At 38.3% G+C, this 25267-nt stretch overlaps 4 protein-coding genes across 9 annotated transcripts in view; 2 read left to right on the top strand and 2 right to left on the bottom strand.

Moving 5' to 3' along the window:
• Window positions 1-1481: 1481 nt before the first annotated feature.
• Window positions 1482-7393, top strand: tspan3a (tetraspanin 3a). Its single transcript, XM_044192064.1, has 7 exons — window positions 1482-1822; window positions 3630-3821; window positions 4286-4360; window positions 4583-4684; window positions 4825-4977; window positions 5119-5202; window positions 6514-7393. The coding sequence occupies exons 1-7, from the start codon at window positions 1760-1762 to the stop codon at window positions 6604-6606; spliced, it is 762 nt and encodes a 253-aa protein (XP_044047999.1). The 5' UTR covers window positions 1482-1759; the 3' UTR covers window positions 6607-7393.
• pstpip1a (proline-serine-threonine phosphatase interacting protein 1a) lies at window positions 6901-17328 on the bottom strand. Of its 2 annotated transcripts, none has more exons than XM_044192063.1 (15): window positions 16573-17328; window positions 15141-15241; window positions 14973-15047; window positions 14803-14837; window positions 14597-14703; window positions 14420-14482; window positions 13847-13945; window positions 12640-12685; window positions 12348-12427; window positions 11678-11776; window positions 11472-11568; window positions 10998-11085; window positions 10784-10860; window positions 9818-9912; window positions 6901-9706 (listed from the first exon to the last, which is right to left on the bottom strand). In XM_044192063.1, the coding sequence occupies exons 1-15, from the start codon at window positions 16600-16602 to the stop codon at window positions 9575-9577; spliced, it is 1224 nt and encodes a 407-aa protein (XP_044047998.1). In that variant the 5' UTR covers window positions 16603-17328; the 3' UTR covers window positions 6901-9574. The 2 variants fall into 2 exon arrangements, with proteins under 2 accessions (XP_044047998.1, XP_044047997.1); XM_044192062.1 differs by having other exon boundaries at window positions 9818-9915; window positions 16573-17324.
• A 245-nt stretch (window positions 17329-17573) lies between these two features.
• Window positions 17574-19992, bottom strand: rcn2 (reticulocalbin 2). The gene is made up of 8 exons (XM_044192061.1): window positions 19923-19992; window positions 19259-19399; window positions 19060-19162; window positions 18777-18973; window positions 18571-18684; window positions 18351-18444; window positions 18111-18250; window positions 17574-17897 (listed from the first exon to the last, which is right to left on the bottom strand). The coding sequence occupies exons 2-8, from the start codon at window positions 19397-19399 to the stop codon at window positions 17754-17756; spliced, it is 933 nt and encodes a 310-aa protein (XP_044047996.1). The 5' UTR covers window positions 19923-19992; the 3' UTR covers window positions 17574-17753.
• Window positions 19993-21756: 1764 nt separating this feature from the next.
• scaper (S-phase cyclin A-associated protein in the ER) overlaps window positions 21757-25267 on the top strand; it is a 60982-nt gene continuing 57471 nt past the window's right edge. For 2 of the 5 annotated variants that reach the window (XM_044192055.1, XM_044192054.1), the window contains exon 1: window positions 21760-22083. In XM_044192055.1, coding sequence (XP_044047990.1) covers window positions 21916-22083 — 168 coding nt within the window. In that variant the 5' untranslated portion in view covers window positions 21760-21915. Of the gene's footprint in view, window positions 22084-22832; window positions 23220-25267 lie in introns of those variants that run through there. The other 3 variants (XM_044192058.1, XM_044192057.1, XM_044192056.1) reach the window with 3 other exon arrangements.

The following is a 25267-nucleotide window of genomic DNA, read 5'->3' as shown; positions in this document are numbered from 1 at the left end:
TATTTGGCACACATGCTGATTTCAGCTTCTCTACTGCTATGAAATAGAAGTCTATAACACTATTGGTAGCAGCTATAGATAGAGACTGGTGCTTTTATGTGTTTGTTTTTACAGATTATGTGGATATTAAAATGTAAAGAGGTGAATGTTGAAGAGAAATCTACATTTTCCTTTACACACAAATGGAGGCATGTTAGTTTATTGTATTTGAAAAACAACACTGTCAAAATAAGATGTGTTAGAGTTTCCTGCAGCTTTACTGGTAATGAGCAAATCTGCTCATCATATCTTGAAGAATTTGAACTATGTGCACACTCTAAATAATGCCTAAATGCATCTGTCTCCCAGTGTGTCTGGTTGCTTTACTTTGAAAGTGATCCTGAGGTTTAGACATGGCTTACATTACCTTCTTCCTCACGTAAATAATACATCCTCTGAGCCACTTTCCCACTCTTTACCAGTGTAATGTTTCAGAATCAGAATCAGCTTTGCTGGGCAAGTATGTGTACACATACAAGGACATTGACCCCGGTTTTTCATGTCAAAGTCCAAGTCAAGTCAAATTTATTTATAAGCATGTTTACAAACAACAGATGTTGACCAAAGTGCTGCACAAATTAAAAGAAACAGGCTGCTGGGACAAAATATATGAAACAATAAAATTAAATATATTTAAAACACAAAATAAATAGAAAATATATAGGGAAGTTTTAAAAGTGTCCACTGTAGGTGAGGTCCTAATGTGGATTCATTCATTCATCATTGCTCTCAGTGTTACACACAGTTCCGAGGACAATTCACAGGAAGGAAGAAATAGACATACAGCTAAAAACAAGGGCAACAAAGCTGAACAAAGATAGGTAAAAGTAAACATAGGACTTTTATGTACATACAAGTAGGTGAAAAAATAGATGCGTATATAAATATATATGAAAAGCAACAATGACCAACAACATACAATGTCTGTATACAAGTCAAACTGTTTCTGTAACTTGTAAAAAAGAATACAATAGTGCAAGGGTGCAGAGTGCAAAGGGTGCTGGAATAAATATTGAATGATTAATGTAATAAGTTACTTAGGTTTCCTTTCAGTTGGTTTTATTTCATTTGACTGTGTGGACAAAAGGGACAAAATAATTTTCTACATTTCCACTTTAAATCTTCATTGCAGGGGTGTCATTAGTTATACATATAATGTATAAATCACAACAAAATGCACATTTGATGATTTAGTGACCACTGACTCAGGTCCCCTTTATTTTTCAACCATAAATTACTTTATTTTAGGATTTCTATTGTGACAGCGGCATGTTTCTTGTATTTTTCAGGTCATGTAATCTGACCAGTGATCCCAGAGAGGTACTGATACTTCAAAATGTTTTATGTATAAAGGACAAGCAGGCAAAAGTCAAATTATATTTTTCCAACACTAGATGTCAGCAAAAAACTCCAACTACCATTTCGATTGAATCTAACATACTTTTATTTTTTTATAGTTGACTGCATATATCACAAATAATATATCCTACTGCTTATTCTGGTAACTAGTCTTATAATATTCACTAAATGGGTGGTTAACTCGTTTGTTTGTAGAGGGTTTGTTATTCTGGTTGTGTTGGTGGCGCTGCGTCGCCGGTGCAACCAGCTCCAGTGACAGAGTTGGGGAATGGCGTGTGAGTGTTGGAGCTAGCCGGGACATGTCTGAGTAGAAACCTGCGTTATTTTCTAACACGTACAGCATTAAATCCCCGTGTTGAAGATGGGGCAGTGCGGCATCACGTCCTCAAAGACGGTCCTGGTGTTCCTGAACCTGATATTTTGGGTAAGTTTGGAGATTTCTGACAGTTTTGAACGTGCGTCACAGCCCACCAGCTAGCTAGCTGTGTGTCCAGTGAGCAGCTCTGCTAGCTGCGGCAGCCGACCTTTGTTTAACCAGGGAGGGATTAGTTTGAGAATACAGTATGAAAGACAGAGATTTAAGAGATACGATTTGTTAGGTTTAATGATTTTCCGCAAACAACACATTGTTAAATGATGCACCTCTCATTGCGTTTCAGAGTAAAAAGACCCTCTGTCTGCTTAAAGAAATGCAGTGATGCTTGCTGAAGTCAAACTATCACTTTTTGACCCTCACTGTGGGTAGTAGGTTAAACTTAATCAACCAGGGAGCAGAGATTGTGACTCAGCTATACGTGCTGATAAATGCATAAAAATGCCAGAAGACAGTTTAGCTAACCTAGTTCAAAATATGTTGAAGTTGTTCATCTTGTGTTGGTAAAAAGCCCTCAAATCCTTCCCGTAATCTGCAGGTCCAGTCATTATGAATGACGATGCAGTTCGCAGGTGTTTAATAAGCAGCGGTGGAAGATGTATTCAGATCTTTTACTTAAATGAAAGTAGCAATACCACAGTGTAAAAGTAGTTACATAAGTTAAACTACAAAATTATTAGCATTAAAATATGCTTAAAGTACAAAAAGTAAAAGTAGTCATTATGCAGAATGGCCCATTTAAGAAAAATAAATATTATATTACTGGATTATAATTATTTATGCATTCATGTGTACATCACGTTAATGTTGCAGCTGGTAAAGGTGGAGCTGATTTTAACTACTTTATATACTGCAGGGTAGCTTAATCTATTATAATACATCATCATTTATTAGTTGATTTATATTTTGTATTAATAATCGGAATCTGCAAAGTAACTAATAATTAATGTTGTCAAATAAATGCATTTGAGTTCAAGTACAATACTGGCTTCCAAAATGTAGTGGAGTAGAAGTATAAAGTAGCATAAAATAAAAATACTCAAGTAAAGTACAAGTACCTCAAAATTGTACTTAAATACAGTACTTGAGTAAATGTAAATCACTACCACTTTTAATAAGCAGTGATGGAAGAGGTTTTCAGATCCTTTACTTACCTTAAAGGACTCATTTACACATATTGCCAGCAAAATGTACATAAAGTCTTAAATACATTTATTTTTAGTGTGTAATTACTATATATACTCTAATAGTACATTATGGTTACTGATGCATTAATACATAAGTAGCTTTTTAATGTTGCAGCAGTTTGAGGTGGAGCTAAGTTTAACTACATACTTATGGGTAGTTAAACCTACAAAAATCAGTATGTTTTGTATGTAAAATCTGAACCTGCAAAGTAACTATAGCTGTCAAATGAATGTAGTGGAGTAACAAGCTTTTTTCTCTGAAATGTAGTGCAATTTAAAGTAGCATAAAATGGGAATATTCAAGTGAAGAACAAGTACCTCAAGCTTGTACTTAAATAGAGTTATGTACTTCACCACTGAGGATACATGTACTGTCAGTGATGATATACTGTATGCTGCTGCATGTTAGATACTGAACAATAACCATCGGAAAATTGTTTATGGTCTATATACTATATATCTAGTATATATATATATATATATATATGTATATGTATATATACTAGATATATATATCTAGCTTGGCTTTGCCAGACTAATTCACAAATGCTTATTAAATGAAACATGAGCTCTGCAGATTTGTCTGGTTTCCAGGCTAGTGAATTGTAAAGTGAGTTCTTCATGGTGTGTTATCACTTGATTTCCTTTTTGCTGTGTTTTGTCACCCTCAGGCCGCTGCTGGTATACTGTGCTATGTTGGAGCCTATGTCTTCATTACATACGATGACTACGATCACTTCTTTGAAGACGTGTACACTCTCATCCCAGCAGTGACCATTATTGCAGTTGGAGCCCTCCTTTTCATTATTGGGCTCATTGGATGCTGCGCTACAGTGAGAGAAAGCTACTGCGGACTTACAGCGGTCAGTGAACCAGCTTAGAAATTTACCTCAATAGATAGGGTACTAATGCCCTTGTGTAATAAGTGATTAATCAATGATGAGCTTTGAAACGTCATGAAGAGAAAAGTGGAATTTTAGGATGCATTAGAACAGGGCATTAACATTTCAAATTTGACTTAAAAGCATTTTATTATTTATCACATCTAATTAGACATAGCAAAAGTAAAAAACTTCAGAAGGTATGAATATGTGATTAATATATATATGAAGAGATTAAAGATATTAAATAACTGACTCCATATACTGTATTCATCCATGGAGCAGAAACTGCACAAAAAGCCTATCGTTCAACCCTTTTCTCACAAGTGGTGGTATTCTGTCTAACGTGAGCAAGTGTCAGACAATCCACTTTTTACTTATATGCATGTTAGTTTCCCAAAGTGTCTGTTGTCTGTGCCTCTTAAATCTTGAAATTCAATCCACAGTTTGTCGTCATTCTCCTGCTGGTTTTCATGACGGAAGTGGCAGTGGTGGTTCTCGGATACGTTTACAGAGCAAAGGTGAGAAAGTCAAATACAAGTCAGTACATGTTTGTTTTTCTTGGCCTTGTTTCATGCTTTAACTTGTATCCCAGCAGATCACACCCACCCAGAAGAGCAGGGACAATCTGTCAAACATAGATAACCTAATGTAATCTGCTTGTGTTTGCAGTCATGTTGGTTTGTACTGTTCAAGGAGATGTGTATCAAATGTTTAGTCTCACCTTTCTTAACCATTGCCAGGTTGAAGATGAAGTTAATAGTTCCATCAAGAAAGTGTATGATGAGTATAATGGCACCAACAGCAATGCCCAGAGTCGTGCCATCGACTACGTTCAGAGACAGGTAAGGATAGAAATCCTGTCTCTTCTGTAAACCAGATATAATGATTTTATTGTTGTTTTACCTGTATTTCTGTTAGAATTGTTCTGACTGAGCAAGTAGTTGACAGTAATCTTGAGTTTTTATTGTTTTTATTTCCACAGCTTCAGTGTTGTGGGATCCACAATTACTCAGACTGGCAGTATACACACTGGTATGAAGAATCCAAAAACAACAGCGTACCCATCAGCTGTTGCAAAGTTAACGTTGGAAGCTGCACGGGGTCCCTCACTCATCCTGAAGATCTCTACCAAGAAGTAAAACAACCTCTAAATTTGTCATGTTTTTATAGCAAACACCACTTATTTTTAAATAAGAGTGACTTGTTATAATTTCATATCTTTGAACATATTTCTGTGTGTGTGTGTGTGTGTGTGTGTGTGTGTGTGTGTGTGTAGGGTTGTGAAGCTCTGGTTGTGAAGAAGTTGAAGGAGATCATGATGTATGTCATCTGGACTGCACTGACATTTGCTGCCATCCAGGTATGTAACTTTCATCAAGATACCTTGTTTTGTTGAACATCACCAGTTTTTAATTTAAAAAAAGATATTAACTCATGACTTCTGTAGGGATGTCCCGATTGGGTTGTTTTTGACAGAGTCCGATCCGATACTTACATATTAAATTCTTTATGATATTTATCTGACACATTGAAATAACATGTGTAGCCTCCTAAATTTGGCACACCTTATTTTTCACGAGCTACTTAAAATCAAATACATTTAGTTGATAAGCTTAAATTATTTATAATGATATGAATGTGAGATTAACTGGGAGAATGCGACTCCTGAAACTGATGTGACATGATCAGCTAGAGAGAAGAGGTATCACTGTTGGAGTTGTTTGAACTAGAAAAACACTGGTGTTTACAGAGTGATGATTCTTTTACCTCATAAACAATCTTTGGCAGATTACAGACAGAGAGCTTGCAGAGAGCACACACGCCCAACAACAGCCAAGTTTTATTTTGGCCTGCCATCAAGTTACTCACAGAATTAACTTTTAATTCCCGACAGCTGATATGGCCACCGGTGACACTTGTCATTCTAGCTGGTGAAAGCGACGGCTAAAAATGAGAAGCTGCTAGCTGAATGTTTTGTATACTGGTCTTTGCTAATAAGAGAGCGATAAAAGATTTGTTACCATCTGATCTTATGAATCCGCAAAATGCTTGCAGTGTAGAGCTAGCTGTCATTAAGGAGAGGAGCGTGCTTGCAACACTAAAAGGCTGAGTACAGTGTTTTACAACAAAGAGATACTTGCAGTATGATTTAAAAATCCCAACACGTACATCATTTTCTACATGTCTGAGAAGATAAATACCCCTCCTATGTCTGTCCAGTAAATAGAAGGCTACAGTCAGCAGCCGGTTAGCTTAGCTTAGCATAAAGACTGGAAATGGGGAAAGCTAGCCTGGCTCTGTCCAAAAATAACAAATATTACAAGATAGCTGTTTCCCTCTGTCTCTAATCTTTGTGATACGCTAAGCTAACGGTCTCCTGGCTCCAGCTACATATTTACCATATAGACATGAGAGTGATATTGATCTTCTTATCTGAGTCTCAGCAAGAAAGCAAATGTATTGCTTGCAATTGTATTTTGTAAAATGCAAGCATATTTCCCAAAATGTTTAATTATTCCTTTAATTATTTTGGTCTATTTGTTTTCTATCTCAAGTCCAAACAAAGAAGCGACTACAGTGAAATTCTGAAGGCTTGTAACTGGCTAACGATAAAAACATTTCACATTTCAAAACTAAAAACACTAATACGGCATCTGTCTCTTTCTTCTAGATGCTGGGGATGTTGTGTGCTTGTGTTGTGCTGTGCCGCAGAAGCAGAGGTCCTGCCTACGAGCTTCTCATTACAGGAGGCACCTATGCATAAAGGAGACCATAACACACACTTTTAGAATTTACATGTGTCATTGGTGAGATGAAAATATGACGTGAAAATAATCTATTACCACACTAACCTTAATACACTAACCACACTAAAGTTATATATTTTACCTGTTTTTCCAAAAAAGCTATTGACCAAATTCTTTAATGGTCAATGTAAATGTAAATTCTGTTGCTCTGAGGATGGCAGGAGAGCGTGGGAGACCTCATTCTTACCAAACTCAAACCTTGTTAGTCAAACCTTGTTAGTATGGAGGAAAAAGTGGACAGGGTAATTTCCTTATATGTTAGTTTGCACTATGTGTATGGATTTGAATATTTTATATTTAAATCTGTCATGTACTTGAATGAAAGACTATAATTTTACCTTGTACCTTCACTACTACTGCAACTACTATTCTACTTCTACTACTACTACTACTACTATTACAGCTCAGTTTGGGTTAAATTCTCACCTTTCAGCAGCAGTATTCTGTCAAGAAATAGTGGACACCATAGCCCAAGTCAATGGCACAGCAAGTTTTTGAGTAATACTATGTAACTTAACTTTTGCTGATCTTTCGTTTAAGAATCAAACCTTGTAATCCCCTTCAGTATGTGGGATTTTTCAAGTAGTAATGCATTCTTAACTCTAGATACTTTGTCCTCTAGCAGTTTTGTTTGTTTTTGTCTCAACAGTCTACTGATGGTAGTTTTAGGATTTGATTTGCTGATATGTAGCAATGGCAAGACTCAAAAATGTAAATAAATTGTGGGAAAAGTTTGAAATTAAATGAGTGTGTTTTCTGATTTATTGTTTTAATTTCTCAGACAGAAATTTCACATCTTTACAAAGAGATGAAGTTACTGCACCAAGTGTGACTTTTTTATCTATACTGACAAAGCTCATATTCACTGGCTGTCGTCGGATGGAAAGGTCAACTTGGTCCCAAAAAAGAGAGGTCAAAGTTCAGGTGTTTCCCATGAGGGAGGGGTGTAAGGGGTTCACATATTTAGTCAGATGTTTTGATCTTTGTCTATCTTTTATGCTTTGTAGCTTTACGTTTTCAAACAAGGTCCTAGATTACCATGGGCTCAAAATGTAACGTGTATGAATATTATAACTCTTACTGCAATCATTAGGCCTAGTTGTGTCTGCTTCTGGAACATCTTGTGACCACAGAGCAACCATTTTGGATCTTCATAAAATGTAGGTAAAAGGGCTCAGCTTTGGTTACTTGATAGACTTGATTAGAGTTAGCAATGCATCACCCGTAGCAGAGTAACCAGATACCTTTGAACCAAAGAGAGCAGACTGCTCAGGCACAGCAAGAATAGTTCCTGGATGTATTTCAGCGACTTTGTTTGGATTGTTCTGGTCTGGTCTTCTTATAATCTACAGTATTTATCCACAGAAAATGGGGCATGAGAGAAACAATAGGGCAATGAGGTTTCATCACATGTTCAGTTTTGTTAATTAGCATTGATGGTGTGCAAAAAACAAATTAAAACCTGAAGATTTGTCTTTAATATTGAATAAATACAAATACAGTAAACACACTATTCACACTTTTTGGCATTCAGAATAGAAACAATAACACATTGAAATCAACATTTAGGACCTCAAATATACAAAAATACCACAGTATATGCATAAACTTAGTGCATTGACCTTGTGGAAAAGATCACTAAGTCTCTCAGCTGTCATTGGTATGAGGAGCACTCAACACACAAGCAGTAAGGGCAAAGTAATGTGAATATGTGCCATAGTAATAAATAATTCACCATTCAACGATGTCTCATGCTATTGTATGTGTAAGCCCCTATCTGTAGGATTATTACATGATAAAGGTGTCTTTCAAATTATTCTAATGGCATGAGTTTTTGAAGAAAAACAAGACAATCATAAAAATTGGAACAGTCAGCCCTTCATTCACATGGTCTCAGTAGTGATGGGCAGATGAAGCCTTATGAAGCTTTGGGGCTTTCTTTCTATTTGTGCCGAAAAAGATTTGAAGTTTCGGGGCTTCAAACTCAGCAAACACAGTAAAGTCATAGCAGCCCTTCAAGACTGGGGCCGAAGCACCACCACACATCGCTGATATTAACACTTTTAGTCTTGTGTGCAATAAAAGTCCAAGAAGCCTACGTGTTATTATTAAATCTGTATACCTTTGTTCAGAAGTGCTGTACTAAATATAGATGTTATTGTGCATCGCCATATTTCTCTGTTACAGTAAAATAATTATGCATTGTCCAAAAAGCCTAGATAAAATATTTTTGCTGACACGAAACATTAATGTACCTTTTTGGTGTAGTTTAGTCCGAGTGCCACCGTGGGCTCATGTTTTTAAACTTCATCGTTGATATTTATGTGACATTTCATAGTCGTGATGTGATTGGTGAGTGATATTTCATTAAATTACTTTTATTACATTATTACTTGGTATCGGGAAGAAATGTTCTCATACTTATGATTGTCTTTCTAATGTACATCGGCATATTTCTCAATTATTCTCCTCTCTTCTTATCCCACTAATGTGCAGATCACATACTTTAACTGAAAACTGTCAAACTGAATGAAGCACTTTCCAAAGCACCAGTGACGTTTGAAGCTTCGGATGTCATCAGTCACATGATATTACCCATTTGACAAAAGCTCTATCACAATGTGTTGAAGTAGTGCGCTTCACAGGAGTGAAACAAGCTTCAATATCATCTGCCCATCTCTAGGTATCAGGGTCACAACTATGGGGTGTACTCTCTGCCACAGTCCTTTATGATACTAACATAGCGGGTGCCAAAGTTGGAAATGATCAAATCCTACTCATAGGGGCTTTAATGATGCATGTAACAGAAATATGAACAACAGATAAGATCAAACTATAAGGTCATTTGAAATGACAAGGCAAAATATTACATGAGGAAATGTAGTAGTCATACAGTCCTACATACAGTATGGCTGTCAGCTAAACTCATTCTTTGGCAAGGTAAGAGCCTGGAACCAATCCAGTAAGTCCATTTCGTTGTACCGTCCACCAGCCGTCCTCACCTTGATCTATGACAACCATAATGTCCCCAACAGATACAGAGAGCTCATCGTCCCCCTAAACAAGGACAGAAACAATCAATCAACAGATATCCCCTAAAATGAACAAGAATTAGAACAGTTGAATGTGTCTCATGTAGAGGTTAGACATCCATGCCAAGACGCTGACCTGTGCCTCATAGTCATACAAGGCCATGTACTGGTCACTGCTCAGCTGGGTCACCGGATGTCCAGGAATGGAAGCATATACTCCTTCTGATGTTTCTGCTGAGAAGTTTGACAGGATTGCAAATCAGCACTGTCTCAGTTGTTGTATGAAGCCACTTGTAATTTGCAACTTTTTTCCGAAACCAGTGACTAAGTTGATAGTACGACATCTCATCAGATCATTGGCAAGCTGAACAAATGATCTGATGCTGGTGGTGGTATAAAGCAATGATTCCCAACCCTTTTTGTCTGATGTACCCCCACAGGTGAGCTCAAGTATCCCTTCATCAGCACTACCTGTCATGTTCCAAATGTGTTCAGTTGTACTGATTTCAACCTGGATGTTTGAGACTGTTTATTATGTAAAAGTGGATATTGTTTTTTCTTACAAAACATGTGATCCTGCAATTGTCAATGTGTAGGTTTGGTCAAGTTTGCATTCGGACTACTACCACCTGGAGTGGCAGAAGCTGGACGTTTAAACCATGTATCCATTCATTTTCCATTCTCTGCTTGCTTGCTAACTAGTCTTGAGAGTTTTCACTCTCAATCAACACTTGTTAAGTTAAGTTGTTAAAACTGATTCAGGTCAGTAGCATGTTGGAGGCACGTCTGTCGTAGAAGGTAGTTTATTGGCAATTGTGACAAAAATTTACTTCACGCCTTCAACCAAATCATAACTTCTATCTTTTTTAATTAGCTGAGCTACTCCACAATGTTTCCACATACCCCCTCAAAACTGCAGAAGTGGCCCCTGGAGTACAAGTACAAGTAAAAGTTAGGAATCACTGGTGTAAAGACTAATAACTACAGTATATAACTTATAGTTGCTCCACATCGTGTGTTACAAGGATCAAGTGGCTTTCACAGTCATATCTGTCATCATTTTGGAAATTGCAGTGTTACTTGAATGACATTAGTACTATACCAGTAGGTTGTGCAACTAGTTCATTGATGCTCATTTTGGAGCCACTGGAACAGTTCCCCTGCAGAAGATTTGAAAACCTACGAATGAGGGACAGCACTCAGTAAGAAATACATAAAAATGTATTGAGAGGATAAAAAACATTACGTAATAATCATTGTCATCATCTTCATCATCATTCATTTGGTCACAGTGCTTTCCATTGTGTAATTCTGACCTTTTCATGACTCCTCCTACGAATCCAGCAGTGCCATTTCTTTCAGCCGTGGCATCCCTCTCGTAGTAATTTTGGTATTCAATTGGAGCTGTGGAAGGACCATTGCAATTCAGTAAATAAAAAATCAAGTGCTTCACGGGTTCACCTGTTTCCAGTGGTGATTTCTTCATTTTTAACAGGGTAGAATATTATAGATCAAAGATAAAACTGACAGAAGGGCAGGACTGAGAGAAAACATTCCACTAAACAACCCCTCTGCCCCTGCACTCTCTCTGCTACTAGGGGATGGAGAGGGGGGATGACAGGAGACAAACAGGGATTCATTTTGGTCATTTTGCTAACAAGGGGGATGGCATCCCCCCTCATATCGCCTACTGGTTGCATGTTTTAGCACTAGCTGAGAGATAATATTAAAATTTCCCACTTGGAACATATTCAAATCCAAATCAGGAAGGCTGCAGGGAGGGTACCTACCTGGGGGGGTTGAGCCAGTGCTTTTCATCTCCACAAAGCAGTTGTTGTCTGTGATTATGCAACACTTTTCCAATGTTTTCCTCACATCCTCGTAACACTGAAAGAGCAGTTTGTCCAGAATGAATTTTAAATATACAGTACAGTATATTGCAAGGGCTTGTTGAGGGTCTATCCCGATACAGATGTGCAAGAACAGCTGCACACACCTCATCATCTTTCACACTCTGCATTGATAAATGGTTACAGTGCACCCACAAAGCATTCCTTAGCACATTGAGGCGGTCCTCTTCCTGTTGCTGAAACACCTGCAAAACAGTGTGATTGGAAAAATAGTAAATAATCTAGAAAACATTGAAGCACAGCACATTTACAACACTACACAGTACTGTAATATAGTAATGCAACAGGCGACTTCTTGCACAACAACGTCCAGCATGGCCTTTAATCTCTCTGTGATCTGTCAACTCAAAGTTTCATAGCTGTCATGTGAGTGCTTTTTAATACTTCATACATACATTCAAATTTATGTATTTCTCAGTGGCACTGGCTTTCCTGTTTTGTTTCCTGCTTTATTGTGTGTGTGAGTTGCCCTGTGTTGCAAGCTTACATCCTTTTGAATAGGGATGAATAAAGTAGTTAAATGGCTGCGTTAGCTTTGTTGATGTTATCACATGTAGGAAGATTTTGTTGCCTGGAAACATTTTCGTAGATTAGTGACTCACTTCATAGCCTGCTTATAGGAAGTATTACACATCCTCGTTGAAACAGGCCTCTCTAAATCTGTACATTTTAAAATGCATCAAGCTATAATGTGCATTCTTCACTTGATAAACACAGTAAGAGGAGAAATACTGTGCATGTTCTCTGCTACTTTACCTCACAAGTGTTGATGTGTGTTGATTCCCATTCTTGACGAGTCTTGTCAAGTTGTTCAATGTTTGACATGTACTGTTTCTCTAAAGATAAGTGAAAGAGTTCATTTTAAAAACTTTAAACATTACATAAAAAACATAACAGTATATGGATTTAAATAGTGCATCTAAACCTATTTCTGGAATAAAAGGGAAGTAAATTTGACCACCATCCTTAAAAATATTGTTTCTGGTAAACCATAGCAGCTTCCTGTATGAAACAGTTGTCATTATTTCATCTTATTATTTGTCCCTACCAGCCTCTTCTGCAGCGTCTCTGCACTGTTTGGATTTGTTGTTCATCTGAAAAAGAAAAGAGAACACAAAATGACACATATATTTATACTTTATATCTGCAAGCCTGTAGTTTTCCCAATAAAAGGAAATATAGTTTATATAAGTTTATGTTTTTTGACATAATCTTTGTAAATGACATTTTAAATCAGAACAGAAACTGTAAAACAAACTCACAGCTTATAATGACTTAAATAATACAGTCCAGGGCAAAGATAATTGAATTTCCCAATCTCTGTCAGTGGTGTGGAGTAACTGTGGAATAAGTGTCAGTATTGTTTGAGAAACAATCCCTCTGGTTGCCAACAACAGCAGTTCTTTTTAAATATACAATCATTCTTAATAGTAAAAAGTAGTCTATGTAAAATGTACCTACATTTGATGTTAGCGTTTGTTAATAGCATGCATTAGGTGCCCCGTAGATTCTCAAATGCCAGTGACAGTTATGATAAAACAAAAGACTGAGACATTCTTATTGTTACTTCAGTTGGATGTTTGATCTTCACTGTGCAGAATGATGCATGTGCACAGTTTGACACTTGAAGACTGTTTTCAAATGAATCTGCTAAAAGGGAAAAGTTTCTCCATGCTCAGAGTTTTAATCTGAGTTTAAGACATGTACGTACAAGCAAGTTGTGACATCACAACTACCTTGGAAGCCAATCGTGGTCCAATATTCAATTTACACATGAGTGATGTGGAAACTTGAAACCTCCAGTGCGCATACTGTATGCTGAGGATGGATTTTTCAGTGAAGCAGGAGACATCTTGTGTCCAGTAGTAACTTTTCAAATGAACAATATTTGCATATTCATAGATTATGGATTTTTAAAGGAGGGAGAAGGAGTAGATCTAATTTTAAGAATTTTTAACTAGGAAATTGAAAAAAACATATCAGACACTATTTATTATTCAACAGAGTAGTTTTATATTTCTTAAAACATGTCTAGTGGGGATCTTTCAAGATTCATTGGATGGATTTATTAAGAGAAAAAACAATCTCTTTATCTGTGCCCAGAAGAAAGGACACTAATAGTTACAATAAATTAGATGAACAATCAAAAACTGGGAAACAGCACTCATCCTTTTAGGATCCTGCATAACTTTTCATTACTGAACTGAAATTATTGCACTGGACCTTTAATGAGTCATACCACAGTACAGACGTACCTTCTCGATCTGTTTGGGAGTGGCTGTGGGACCCATCTTCTCTGAGATTTGCTCTGCCTCATCTGCCTCCTTGCAGCGCTGCTCATAGGATCTTTTAGACTAGGAGGGAAACAGAACAGAAACTATATGAAACTATGACACCCGTGCTATATGAACTCTTGACAGGAAGGAGTGAAGATGTTATGTATGTACAGAAAAAACAAAGTGCATCAAGTCAAACCTCACTTCCTTCTTCTGAGCAGAGAGAAATATCAGCTCAGGCCTAAGTGTCTATCACACTAGTGTGACATGGCACACACACTTATTTTCTTTCGAAACCATCTTCTTCTTACAAATCTTAAATATATGGAGCAATGCTTTTCTCCAAAAGTCTTTTCAGAATGAGGCCTAGGTGCACTTCATGCACCTTTCTTGCACATACAAGCAGGATGTAGCTGCACTAAAACTGCACCTGAGCTGATTCATGCTGTTAACCACTGCCATAATTATGTAGAGTAATATAAATACATTCGCTGAAACTGAATTGACTTTTTCTGTAAAACTGTTAACAAGTGCCGTATGAATTGACCTTACTTCTATAGTTTTCTTGTAGAGGGAGACTTTTGTCTTCTGGACCTTCTCCATGATGCCTTCAAACTAAGAAGTGAAGGACAACACAATTTTACTGAAAACTGAGACACTGAGAGAAGCAACTCTTTTTAGATTTCCGCTGTATGCAAAGAGAGAGAGAAAAAAGTTTTTCATGGGTACCTTTCTTCTCTGTTCTTTCTGTCGCTCTCTGAACTGCTCCATTCTTTTCACCTCCTCCTTTAGGAATCCAGAAAGCTGAATGTGCAAGTTTCCTACATTTTCAATTTCTGAAACACACCAAAACATACAACTAAAAACTCAGAACTGACTGGGCCATGTATGAAGTACACAAGCAAAATAATGCAGGAAATAGATGCTGTGCTTACGTCTTTTCATTTCATCAAAAGATGTTTTCAAAGTGCTGTGAAAACAAAATGAACACAGGACATTTTCAAAAGATGCTGAAATTTCATGCAATAAATGTATTGCTTATAAAGGTAGACTCAGAAATACTGTATATCAGAGTATATCAGTGCTCAAATGCACACACACACACCAAATCTCATAAAAACCCCCAGCCTTGCGGGCGATTGTGACCAGTTCTTTGCCATATTTCTCCTCTGCTGATGCCCTATGCAGACAAAACCACAACAGAGCTGAACCACATTGTAATGAGCTCACTTTATTTACTCACGTACAATTTACAGAAAATTTGGCAGCCCACCTCATTTTCAAGAGCTCCTCCATGTCTTTGCATGTCCGTCGACCGTCATGAAGTCTCTGACTGATAATCTCATACCCAATATTACTGATGAAGTCCTCTCCCTGGAACCATGAAACCATAACACTCACACTTTCAGTGACAACGGAAAATGTTCACAGGGAATCTCAGCCTTAATTCAAACCACACACAGTGTTAAATTTTGGAATAAAAGTCAAAATAAATGCTGGTAATCGAAAATGTTTTATGTCCATTGGAAATAAAAGTTTCTTTATTGCTCGGTATTTAAAAGACCTAAATGATCACTTTTAGGCAATAGCTGAGGATTTAAATGACACTCAACAGCAAGTTTTACTTTGATGACTTCTGAGACTGATTTTTTTTCCCACGTTGGGGTGTTATAGTTGTATCTAATCTAGAATGGAAATTGTTACATGCTGCTGCTGAGGTTTGAATGGAAAGCAGCTGTGGAAAAAGTACCAAAAACCCCTTTATGTAAAAGTATTCTTACTTTGCTGAAATTTGACTAGTAGAAGTGAAAATACTGGTGTAAAAATCTCTGACGTTGATCTGATTTGTATTGCTATTGAGTTACATTTTACTTACTGAAAATAAGTAATGATAGGATGAGAATAAAGAGGGAAATTGAAGCACACAACTTCACATAGAGGTCAACCGATTGTTGTTTCTGATTAGCCCGTTCCTGATGCTTTGCTTATAGTTATGATAAAAAATGACTGTGTAAAGTATTGTGTTGGCAACTGGTGACATGAACATTTTGAGTTCTGGTCTGTTGCATTGTTGCAGACACGTGTTAACAGGTGCTCTGTACATTTCTGGAAAGGCAGAATCAAAGGCACATAAGGAAGATGAGATTAGCTTGACTGACAGGAAACCCTCAATAATGATGCAGAACACACAGTTACCACCATAATGTCGTTGTATTAAAGTGTTATTTTGGCCTTCATACACTATCTAAAAAAAGTTGTACTGAGAAAGAACTGTTTGTGTGAAAGATCTGGTTTTAGATAGAAATTAGAGTACACAACCCAGAGATAAAAACTTTTTTTGTTGTTGCTTATCAGGGCCTCGTACATAAAAGAAACAAAAGTTAATGTTTTAATCAAAGCAACAAGTCACTACCCATTCAGTGAGTTTCAAAGTAAGAAAAAGAAAAGAAAGCAAAGATGATTAGAAGTCTAAAGACAGGACAAAGTGTCAAAGATAGGCTACAGATAACTAAATATGTTATAAGTACATGGTATAGTAGATACTGTCCAGACAAAATGAAAAGCATAAATACAGTAGAAGTGGAAAAGTACACAAAAGATATTACCTCAAAACTCCAGTGAACATACTGAATACAACACTGACTTCATAACTCAGTAAAAACATAAATGTCAATAAAAATGTAGGGATAATCACTCTAACTCACCCAAAAGGCATCTTTAAATTGTAATGTCATCGTGGCAGTGGTCAAAAATAGTCCCTGTTGGTGAATCTGCTCAACTTTAAGTCAATGTCTTTACGCCCAGCAGTGTAAGAGGCTGTTGCTCGATGCAACTGAAACGGATCATGACACATTCAGGAAACCAGCCTTTCAAACAGCAACACTCACTCATTAAAATGAGGAAGAGCTGCAACATGTCAGCGCTTACCACAACTGGACTGATACTCATGTCAGTTCACTTTTGGCACATGTGAAAGTACAACTAATGATGATATATCGCCACAATTCAACAAACCTGTTCTATAAATGTAAATCAAAATAAACCTCAATTGCTCCCAAACTGGTTAAAATCATATTCCTAGTTGAACCTCCCTATTCTTCAGTATATGCATGTAGGGAGTGGACAAAATAACAGGAAAGCTTTACAATATTATGCAATCCAATATAACAGACCTGCAACACCTACTATTTTGTAAAGCTTCTGATGGGCAGATTTTGTTGAAACATTGTCAGAGAGGTGCTGCCACACCACTGTGGTCATTTTAAACGGTGTAGCTGGAGAGTTGGTGATGTATTATGTGTATTGTATATTATGTGTTGCAATATATGCTTCCCTGTTATTTTGTATAGGTGATTTACTATCGCAAATTGATTACAGACACTGTAATGGCAAGAACAAACGGACTCTCTGATATAATAACATACAGATGCTATACGTAATTGTTTGGCGTCAGTACTTGACTGCGTGATGAGAACAGTACACTGATAATGATGAGATGGAACTACAAAACATCCTACTGACTGTTATGTCCAGACTTCAGGGACACTCTTCCCCCCCGGGCTGAGGAGCCTGACCCTAAAGACTGGATAAATAACTGATGCTCCTTTCCCACTGTACTCATTCTGAGCAGATTATACTGATGTATGTTTTGCTGCTGTGAGTCCGTCTGCAGACGTTTGAAGTAAACCAACAGAAAGACAAGTGGTTGCCGTGAGTGTTTCTTTATTCTGAAGAATCGCCACTACAACACATAAGGTCAACAATCTCCAGGGAGCAACGTAAATCCCATGACTAATGTCAAAGTACAAAACAGGAAATAAACTACACTGCACCTTCATGGAAACAAATAAGAAAACTCTACAATAAACAAGAACATACAGTATTGCTATAATTCATCGTGTGATACATGCAGCTGTCTGCCATAGTCTGTCACCTCACTGTTCATGAATGTTTCTTGATTTTTCAAAACTTCAGCCTCTGAGATCTGCCCGTCCTCATCATGGTCCATCTCCTTGAGGAGATGAAGAGCCTGTTGATGACACGAGAGCAAAGCCAGGAAAATAAATTAGTGAATACACTGCCATACCATCACAGAGCGAAATTATATATAAACCTACTAAGCAATAGCTAAAGGAGCATCCAAATACACTATTTGCCCATGTATTAAAACGCAATATCTTGTATTAATTGTATCTATTATGCCAAAACAAACTGGGCACACGTTGGAACAGTTGAGTCTTACCTCTTCTCTTGCTGAACCGTAGCTATTAGGCGCAACCCAGCGGAGCTGCTCCTCTCGATTCAACTTGCCATCCTTATCTTGATCATAGAGGTCTTTAAACCGCACCGTTTCTTCAATCTCCCACTGTGAAGGAGAATCCTCTGATAGCAAAATATAGTGTTAACACCGCGTAGGGGATGGCATAGCAGAAGGATTTAAAAACAATTATTCTGTGACTCAAAATAATCTCTGTGGTCTTACCATCACCCCGAACATCTCCAATAAATTCACTTAGACTTATGAATCCATCTTTATCTGTGTCATATTCACCCAACACATCTTCAATGGCAAAATCCTGTTAGAGAAAAAGGGAAATCAATCAATTTTAACATGAAACACAAAGGGAACTCTTGTAATGGGTGGAGGAATGCATAATCCTATCAGGTTCTGCAGTTCTGAGTAGGAGCTAAACTCATCTTACAGCCATGTGATCCACTTCAGATGGGTGGGTGAAGGCAAGAAACTCTGTCACATTAAGCCCGGATGTGCCGTCCGCATCAGCAAAGTCAAAGCGCCTCCTCTCCTTCAGATGGAGCTAATGGGCATATAAGCCTATATTAAGGCATTATAGATAAATTAGGCTGTGGTATAATGTGAGTAATAACAGGACAATAAAAGTATACTTACATGTCTGAGAGACTCTTGCTCTGGATCCTCCAGAACAGTGCTGTCATCAAAAGTAATTAGCTGGTCATGAGCGACCATGTTGTATTCCTCCCATGTCACAACACCGTCTTTGTCAGTGTCAAACTCAGGGAACCGCTCCTTCGCATCATCCAGAGCATATTTTCTGTAGACGTGCTGAATCCATAGCGTCACCTCCTCTTTGGATAAAACACTGGGTATGAACTTTTATCACCTCTGTTTATGTTTGCTTTCTTTACAAATGTTGAGAGAGACATACATTTACCTGCACTTAGCAGATTGTCAGCATTTGTATCAATCTTCTTTACAATTTCCATGATCTTTTTCCTCTGTTCTGCTGGGCTAAGTTTCTTTATCTCCTCAGTGTCCTAGAAGTGCATAAAATAAGAAGAGCAAAGAGTGAGCAGGTCATGGATGTGGAGTAGAAATTGGGTTAAAAATAATTACTAAAAATATTTAGAAACCTTGTCTCCCAGCAGGACGTTCATGTCATGTTCAGGGTTGTGCTGCTGGCCAATATAATGATCTTCCTGAAGATGTTTATGGGAGCTTTGTCCAAATCCAAACTGAAGTACCAGCAACACCAACAAGGCAGAGGATGCCATCTGTTGAGTAACACAGTTCATTAATAGTAAAATAAAATGGGCTGTGGAATTGAAAACACGAGAGAGTGCTATTAATTAGTTTTCAACTACTAGTTGAAAACTCAAATGACCAGGGCAAAACAAAGCTGTCAAAGTGCAACTGCGCGACCTTGTGGTCAGCTGGTGGAAGTTCAAACAAACTAAACTTCACATGAGAACCTCGTCCTGTGTGATGAAAATAAAACCAAAATCTACCAGGAACAACTGCGGCTGAGATGAAGAGAGAGGGGGACAAAAAGGCAAAAAATAAAACCGCCTGGTAGAAATACTAGTTCTTGTCTAGTTTTAATTAATTCCTGTTTATACTTAATGTGTTTGAGAGAGAATGAAAATGAGACAGATAGAGACACAGGCAGAATCGAGGACAAAATCGACAGCGGTGGCCAAAATAAAAAGGCACAGTTAAAGACAACGCAAACAAGCCAACAATAAAGTAACTGTGACAAAGCTGACAAATAATGTAAGGGGAAGATGTTGTTATTACCGTGGAAAGTTCTCCGTACAAGGGTTGACGCCAGTATCATTCACACGAGAGGCTAGAGGTACTTCCGGTCACAAATTTCAAAATAAACATTTTATTATTCTGGCGTATGTCAAACTTTTTTGGAACTAAAAATCTAACTAATGCATGTAAACCCAGGCTTATCTATGATACCATGCATACAGGGCTGATAAAAATATAGAAAGACAAATTAACAAACTGTATACTTTGAAGTTTCCACTTAAGAACATAGAGGTATGGCTACTAGTTTTGCATGGAAACATTTCCTTGTCTTTGCAACTTGTATGTATGACAATCAGAGGATATATTATTGATGACTGAGTTTCCTAATACAAATCTATAAGGGCAACTGAGAAATGAATTCTGTTGGTAGATGCATGTGCTTTTTCCAGGTTTGTTGTCTTCCTTAAAATATTTTATCTTTCAGTATTCCATCCTAAAGTGACATTTGTACTTGATTCAAAGCTGTAGACAACTGTCACTTTCCCCAATTTATCTTTCCAGTCTAGTTTTCAGCTCAGGGCCTGTTTCACAAAGCATGTTCATTGAGTGATCTGAATAACTTTGGTGAGTTTGTGTGCAGACAGGGCAAACCAAAATAAAATGTTGACACTGAGAGTTTTTCTCTGAATTAATGTGTGTATTTGACACTTTTTGGGTGTTGGATTACTGGATAGACTCTTTCCTTGGGGGAAATTGTTTTTACAGCCTGTCTCAAACAAGTTTTCCCTGTAGATTTTAGCAGCCCTTTAGGCAAGGCATTGCAAGTGAGTATATAGCACAATCAATATTCTGAGGACGTTTTAGTGTGCTTTACAGACACTTTAACTTTAAAAATGAATGCAAAACAAAAAATTAAAACGCAATGTCAAAGTGAAGAAAATAATAGAGTGAATTTAAAACGAAAAAAGAAAATAAAAATTAACACATATATACAAATTTAGAGGCAGGCCTGATTTAATAGGGTTTTAAACCTGCTTTTAACGGTGGTCATAGTTCGGGCACACCTTAGATCCTCGGTAATTTGTTCCATAAGTATGGCACATACAACAAAAAGAAGCTCACCGATCTTTGTTATTGCTCTATGAATAGTATCAACCTATTTCCAGGACATCTGAGTGGCTTGGCAGTTTCATATTGTACAAGCAGGTTAACAATATATTTTGGGGCTAAACCATTTAGTGATTTATATACAATTAGATCAGAATCAACTTTATTGGCCTAGTATGTTTAAACGTACAAGATAGACATACAGCTAAACTGAGCAACATAAGGTAAACATAAGCTATGTACAGTAGGTGAAAAAATAGACACAGCGATATAAACAACAAATAGATGACACCATACACTGCCTATAAACAGGTCAAACTGTTACTGTAAACTGTGTAGCCTATACATGGTTAATACACAAATAGTGCAAGCAGATAACATACTGTTCTGAAAGGTCTAAAGAACTAGTGAGCTGTTAAAGTACTAGTGTAATGTGTTCTACTCTCTTTAATTGTTGCAATATTTTCATGCTTGGTGTATCTAGTTTCATAGTTTCAAGGGAGGAAGGGCTGCTCCCAAATGTTTTTATTTTGAAGGCAGGTTCACTTCTCTTCTGGGTTTCCTGTTTTGTCTGTAGATTATGTGACACAGTGAGAAATCAACCTAACGTCCCGCCCGATCTTCATGGTTGCCATGGTAGACAGTTTGAAGTCCCGCCCAAAGAAAGTCTGTTCCACCCTTTGACCCAGACTAGACTGTACATGATTGGCTGACGCGTATGTTGTTTCCATGTTACGGTGAATTTATTGGATAATCCCATCGCCAGTCAAAAATGTAAACTCAACATACTTGCTGCTGTTAGGTTGTCCTCACTGTCATGTATTTACCTGACATGTTTTTTTCAATCAACTCTGACAACAAGATAACTTCGACCTTCGTAGACTTTTATTTCTCACTGACAGATCATTGAACATACCGCTTGTCGATGTCCAAAGACAACCGCCATGATGGACGACGGCGTGGCGCTGGGCAGCACCGTCTCGGCCCGAGACTTAGCCAAGGTGGAGACGGGAGGGAGAGGTCTGGTAGCAACAGCTCGGGATCCTCTCATGGAGGAGGCAAAAGCAAGAATGCATCCATAACCGCTTTAAAGGTACGTAATGACTTATTAGCTCGTTGCTTATAGCTGAAATAATTGTCAAGAACAGTAGAATTCCGATGCACTGTTAGCTAGCTTGAGCTAAGTGACTGGATAATTTAGAATGGGTTCACTTAGCCAACAGTTCCAGCAGGAAAGGAGCATTTTTGGATGACAGTACCTTCTTTAGGTGTGATGGTGTCAGCTCTGGTGGTCTCATAAGTTGCTGAAATGTTTCCCTCTCCATCAATACCCTTGTTAAACACACCCACTGGTGCATTGTTACCAAAGGACGATAATTGGCCTTGTGAGAATATATATATATATATATATATGTCATATCGTCATAAAAACAAGAATGTGACAAATGCTCTCCCTGTTTGTCTCAACTTCTTCTTGCAGACTTTGTAAGTTTGTTTCATTCGTAGGCAGTAAACCATGTGGGCTTGTGTGTTTTGTTCCCCCAGCAGCCTATGAATCATTGAATGCTGAGTCAAATCAGATCCAGAGCATCACCCTGTGTGGTTAATGCATGGCCAGGCTTGCGTTAGCACATACTGTCTCTGAGCCTGCAGCTACACTCTCATCACTGGCAACACAGGATGGGAGGCAGAGCTGCAGGCCTGCTGTGTACACATGACCGCGCAGTGTTGTGGCAGAAGGAGAGTGAGAGATGAGAAACAGAGAGAGTGGGGGCTCTGATGCAGAGCAGGGAAAGCAGAGAAGCTGTAAATATAGGAAGGTGCATGCAGTGGAGAGCAGAGCAGAGGAGAGTGGCAGACAGATAGACAGCAGCAGGCAGCGAGTCGGGCCTAAGAAGTGGCTGCTAACTCAGCAGAGCACTGAGGGCTCAGGCTAGATTACAGACAGAGTTACAGACAGAGTAGTCAAAGTGAAAGGCAGGACTGGTGGACTACTGAGCACTTGTCTCTCTCAATCGCCACTGGGAGAGGAGTTGGCACTGGGCAAGTTGCTATAGCAGTGTGGACTACACAGTAGGAGTCTATTTTGGTCCTGTTGTCAGATGACGATGTCACCTTGCACAAGTGGCAGTGCTGGTGAGGGGGAACAGGTTGTCTGAAGTGGGCTGCAAAAGTATGTCAGGGGTGGATAAGGCCGAGGAACCTGCTTACAGACTGTACTTCTATTCTGTATGTATCCTCTAATCTTTTGATTTTCTCTGTGTCTCTCCTAATGAGCTAGATCTCACCCACTGTCTTGCTGCTTGCACCTGTTTGTAGACCTTGCCAAAAGGGAAACCTTACACTTGCCTCTTACTCTGCACAGTGCATGGGGAAGGATTGCCTGGCTAGAGAATATAACCAGAATTATGCTCCACAATGTATCTTATTCTACAGTGCAGCCCAGGAGACAGCTTGTTTGCAGCTGATTAAGTGGATCAAGGGAATGTTGCTGTAAGCCTTTTTTGCCTCAGGCTGCTGCACACAGTTAGCCTTGAGTTGTGAGTAGGTAAGGTATTCTCACAACATCTGTCATCCAGTGGTTGCCAAGCCCAGGAAACACAGAGTAAATATTTACAATTTGTAGATGGGAGAGGGTGCATTGACGCTGACCCACCTCACTAGTTCTTGCTCATTATAGCTGTGTTGATTGATGTTCTTTTATCTCTTTGTAGTCTCTTTCTACTTGGCCGAATAAAACCCAGGCCAGTCGACATGTTAAGAATTTTGCTCACCAAAAGTAGGTCAGCTGGGTATCTCCCTTAGGGACATTAAATAGTATCAGACCAATACACGCATGCTGTTTCTGCATGTGTAACCCCTAATGAGCCATGTTCACATTATTCCACTAGCTTTAAAGGATAGTCTGAAAATATTGTTACATTTTATTTTTACATAAACCTTGGCCTAATTATCACTTGCTTTGAATTACCTCAAAGCCTTGGACAAGACAGACTGTGTCCCTCTTCTGGTAGAGGAATAATTTTGCTGTAGCCTTCTTGTCTGAATAGTGTTGCTAGTGAGAGGCAGCCAGGAAAAGAGAGAACGGTTTGTTCCATGACTCATTTGCTATTAAGAGGAGAACTGGCTCTCAATTTTTGTGTTGGTTTAAGGTAACAATGTATTTTAAGTCTTAAACCACATATTATAGTTGTCTGACCAAAATACCCACATTTTCTCTGGATTAGTCAACATTAGATTAAATCATTTATGAACAGTACTGTGGTACAGGCTGTTTTGCTGGGAGAGGAAACACAGTGAGTGGAAGATCCAGAATGATAAGCCTCTAGGTATTAGCTTCTGTGTTGTTTTGTAATCAGATTGCCAGAAGTCAGAATGTTTAGTGATTTTAAGATTACAAAGCCAAATTATATCAAATAGACTATTGGGTACACTGTGTATTTTTGTCATTGCCTAGCAAAATTGAGTTGTAGATGTTATTGCTTGTAGGGTGTTAAGCAGATTCGGTCTATGCATTAATGCATAAGCCGTTTCACCAAACTGTTATGTGAGAGAATGCTTCTCTGTGAGATGGTGATGCAGAGAGATGTTGATGTCATGGTTCATCACAGGGCATCTTAATGTCCCATAGGTAAACGATGTGTTGAATTACTTCTCGCAGCATTAAATTTGGTTCACAGTATCTGCTTCACCCGAGGTTACAGTTAAGTTCACTGATGCATATTCAATGTGTAGGTCAACCATGATGCATGCTGGGCATAAAGCCGGTTTAGAGCTCCTGCCTCTAGCTGTTTCTTGTCACAGTCAGTGCCAGTAGACCTCTTCCATAAACTTGAAGTATTGTGGCTTCAACCCCCGGCTCAAAACCACACACCAGGGATGGGACAAATAATTGAAACAGCATATTGCAATACGCTCTCTTGTGGTACTGCTGAGTATTGCTATTTTTCATTGAAATGAAAGGATTCTTGTTTTCCTTTCGGCTGTTCTCTTTCAGGGGTCGCCACAGCGAATCATGTGCCTCCATCTAACCCTGTCCTCTCCATCCTCTTCACTCACACCAATTAACTTCATGTCCTCTCTCACTACATCCATAAATCTCCTCTTTGGTCTTCCTCTAGACCTCCTGCCTGGCAGCTCCAACCTCAGCATCCTTCTACCAATATATTCACTGTGTCTCCTCTGAACATGTCCAAACCACCTCAATCTGGCCTCTCTGACTTTATCTCCGAAACATCTAACATGAGCTGTCCCTCTGATGTCCTCGTTCCTGATCC

This window comes from Siniperca chuatsi, linkage group LG4 (genome assembly GCF_020085105.1).
Source record: "Siniperca chuatsi isolate FFG_IHB_CAS linkage group LG4, ASM2008510v1, whole genome shotgun sequence".
Taxonomy (NCBI): Eukaryota; Metazoa; Chordata; class Actinopteri; order Centrarchiformes; family Sinipercidae; genus Siniperca; species Siniperca chuatsi.
This window is presented reverse-complemented; position numbering and strand designations above follow the sequence as displayed.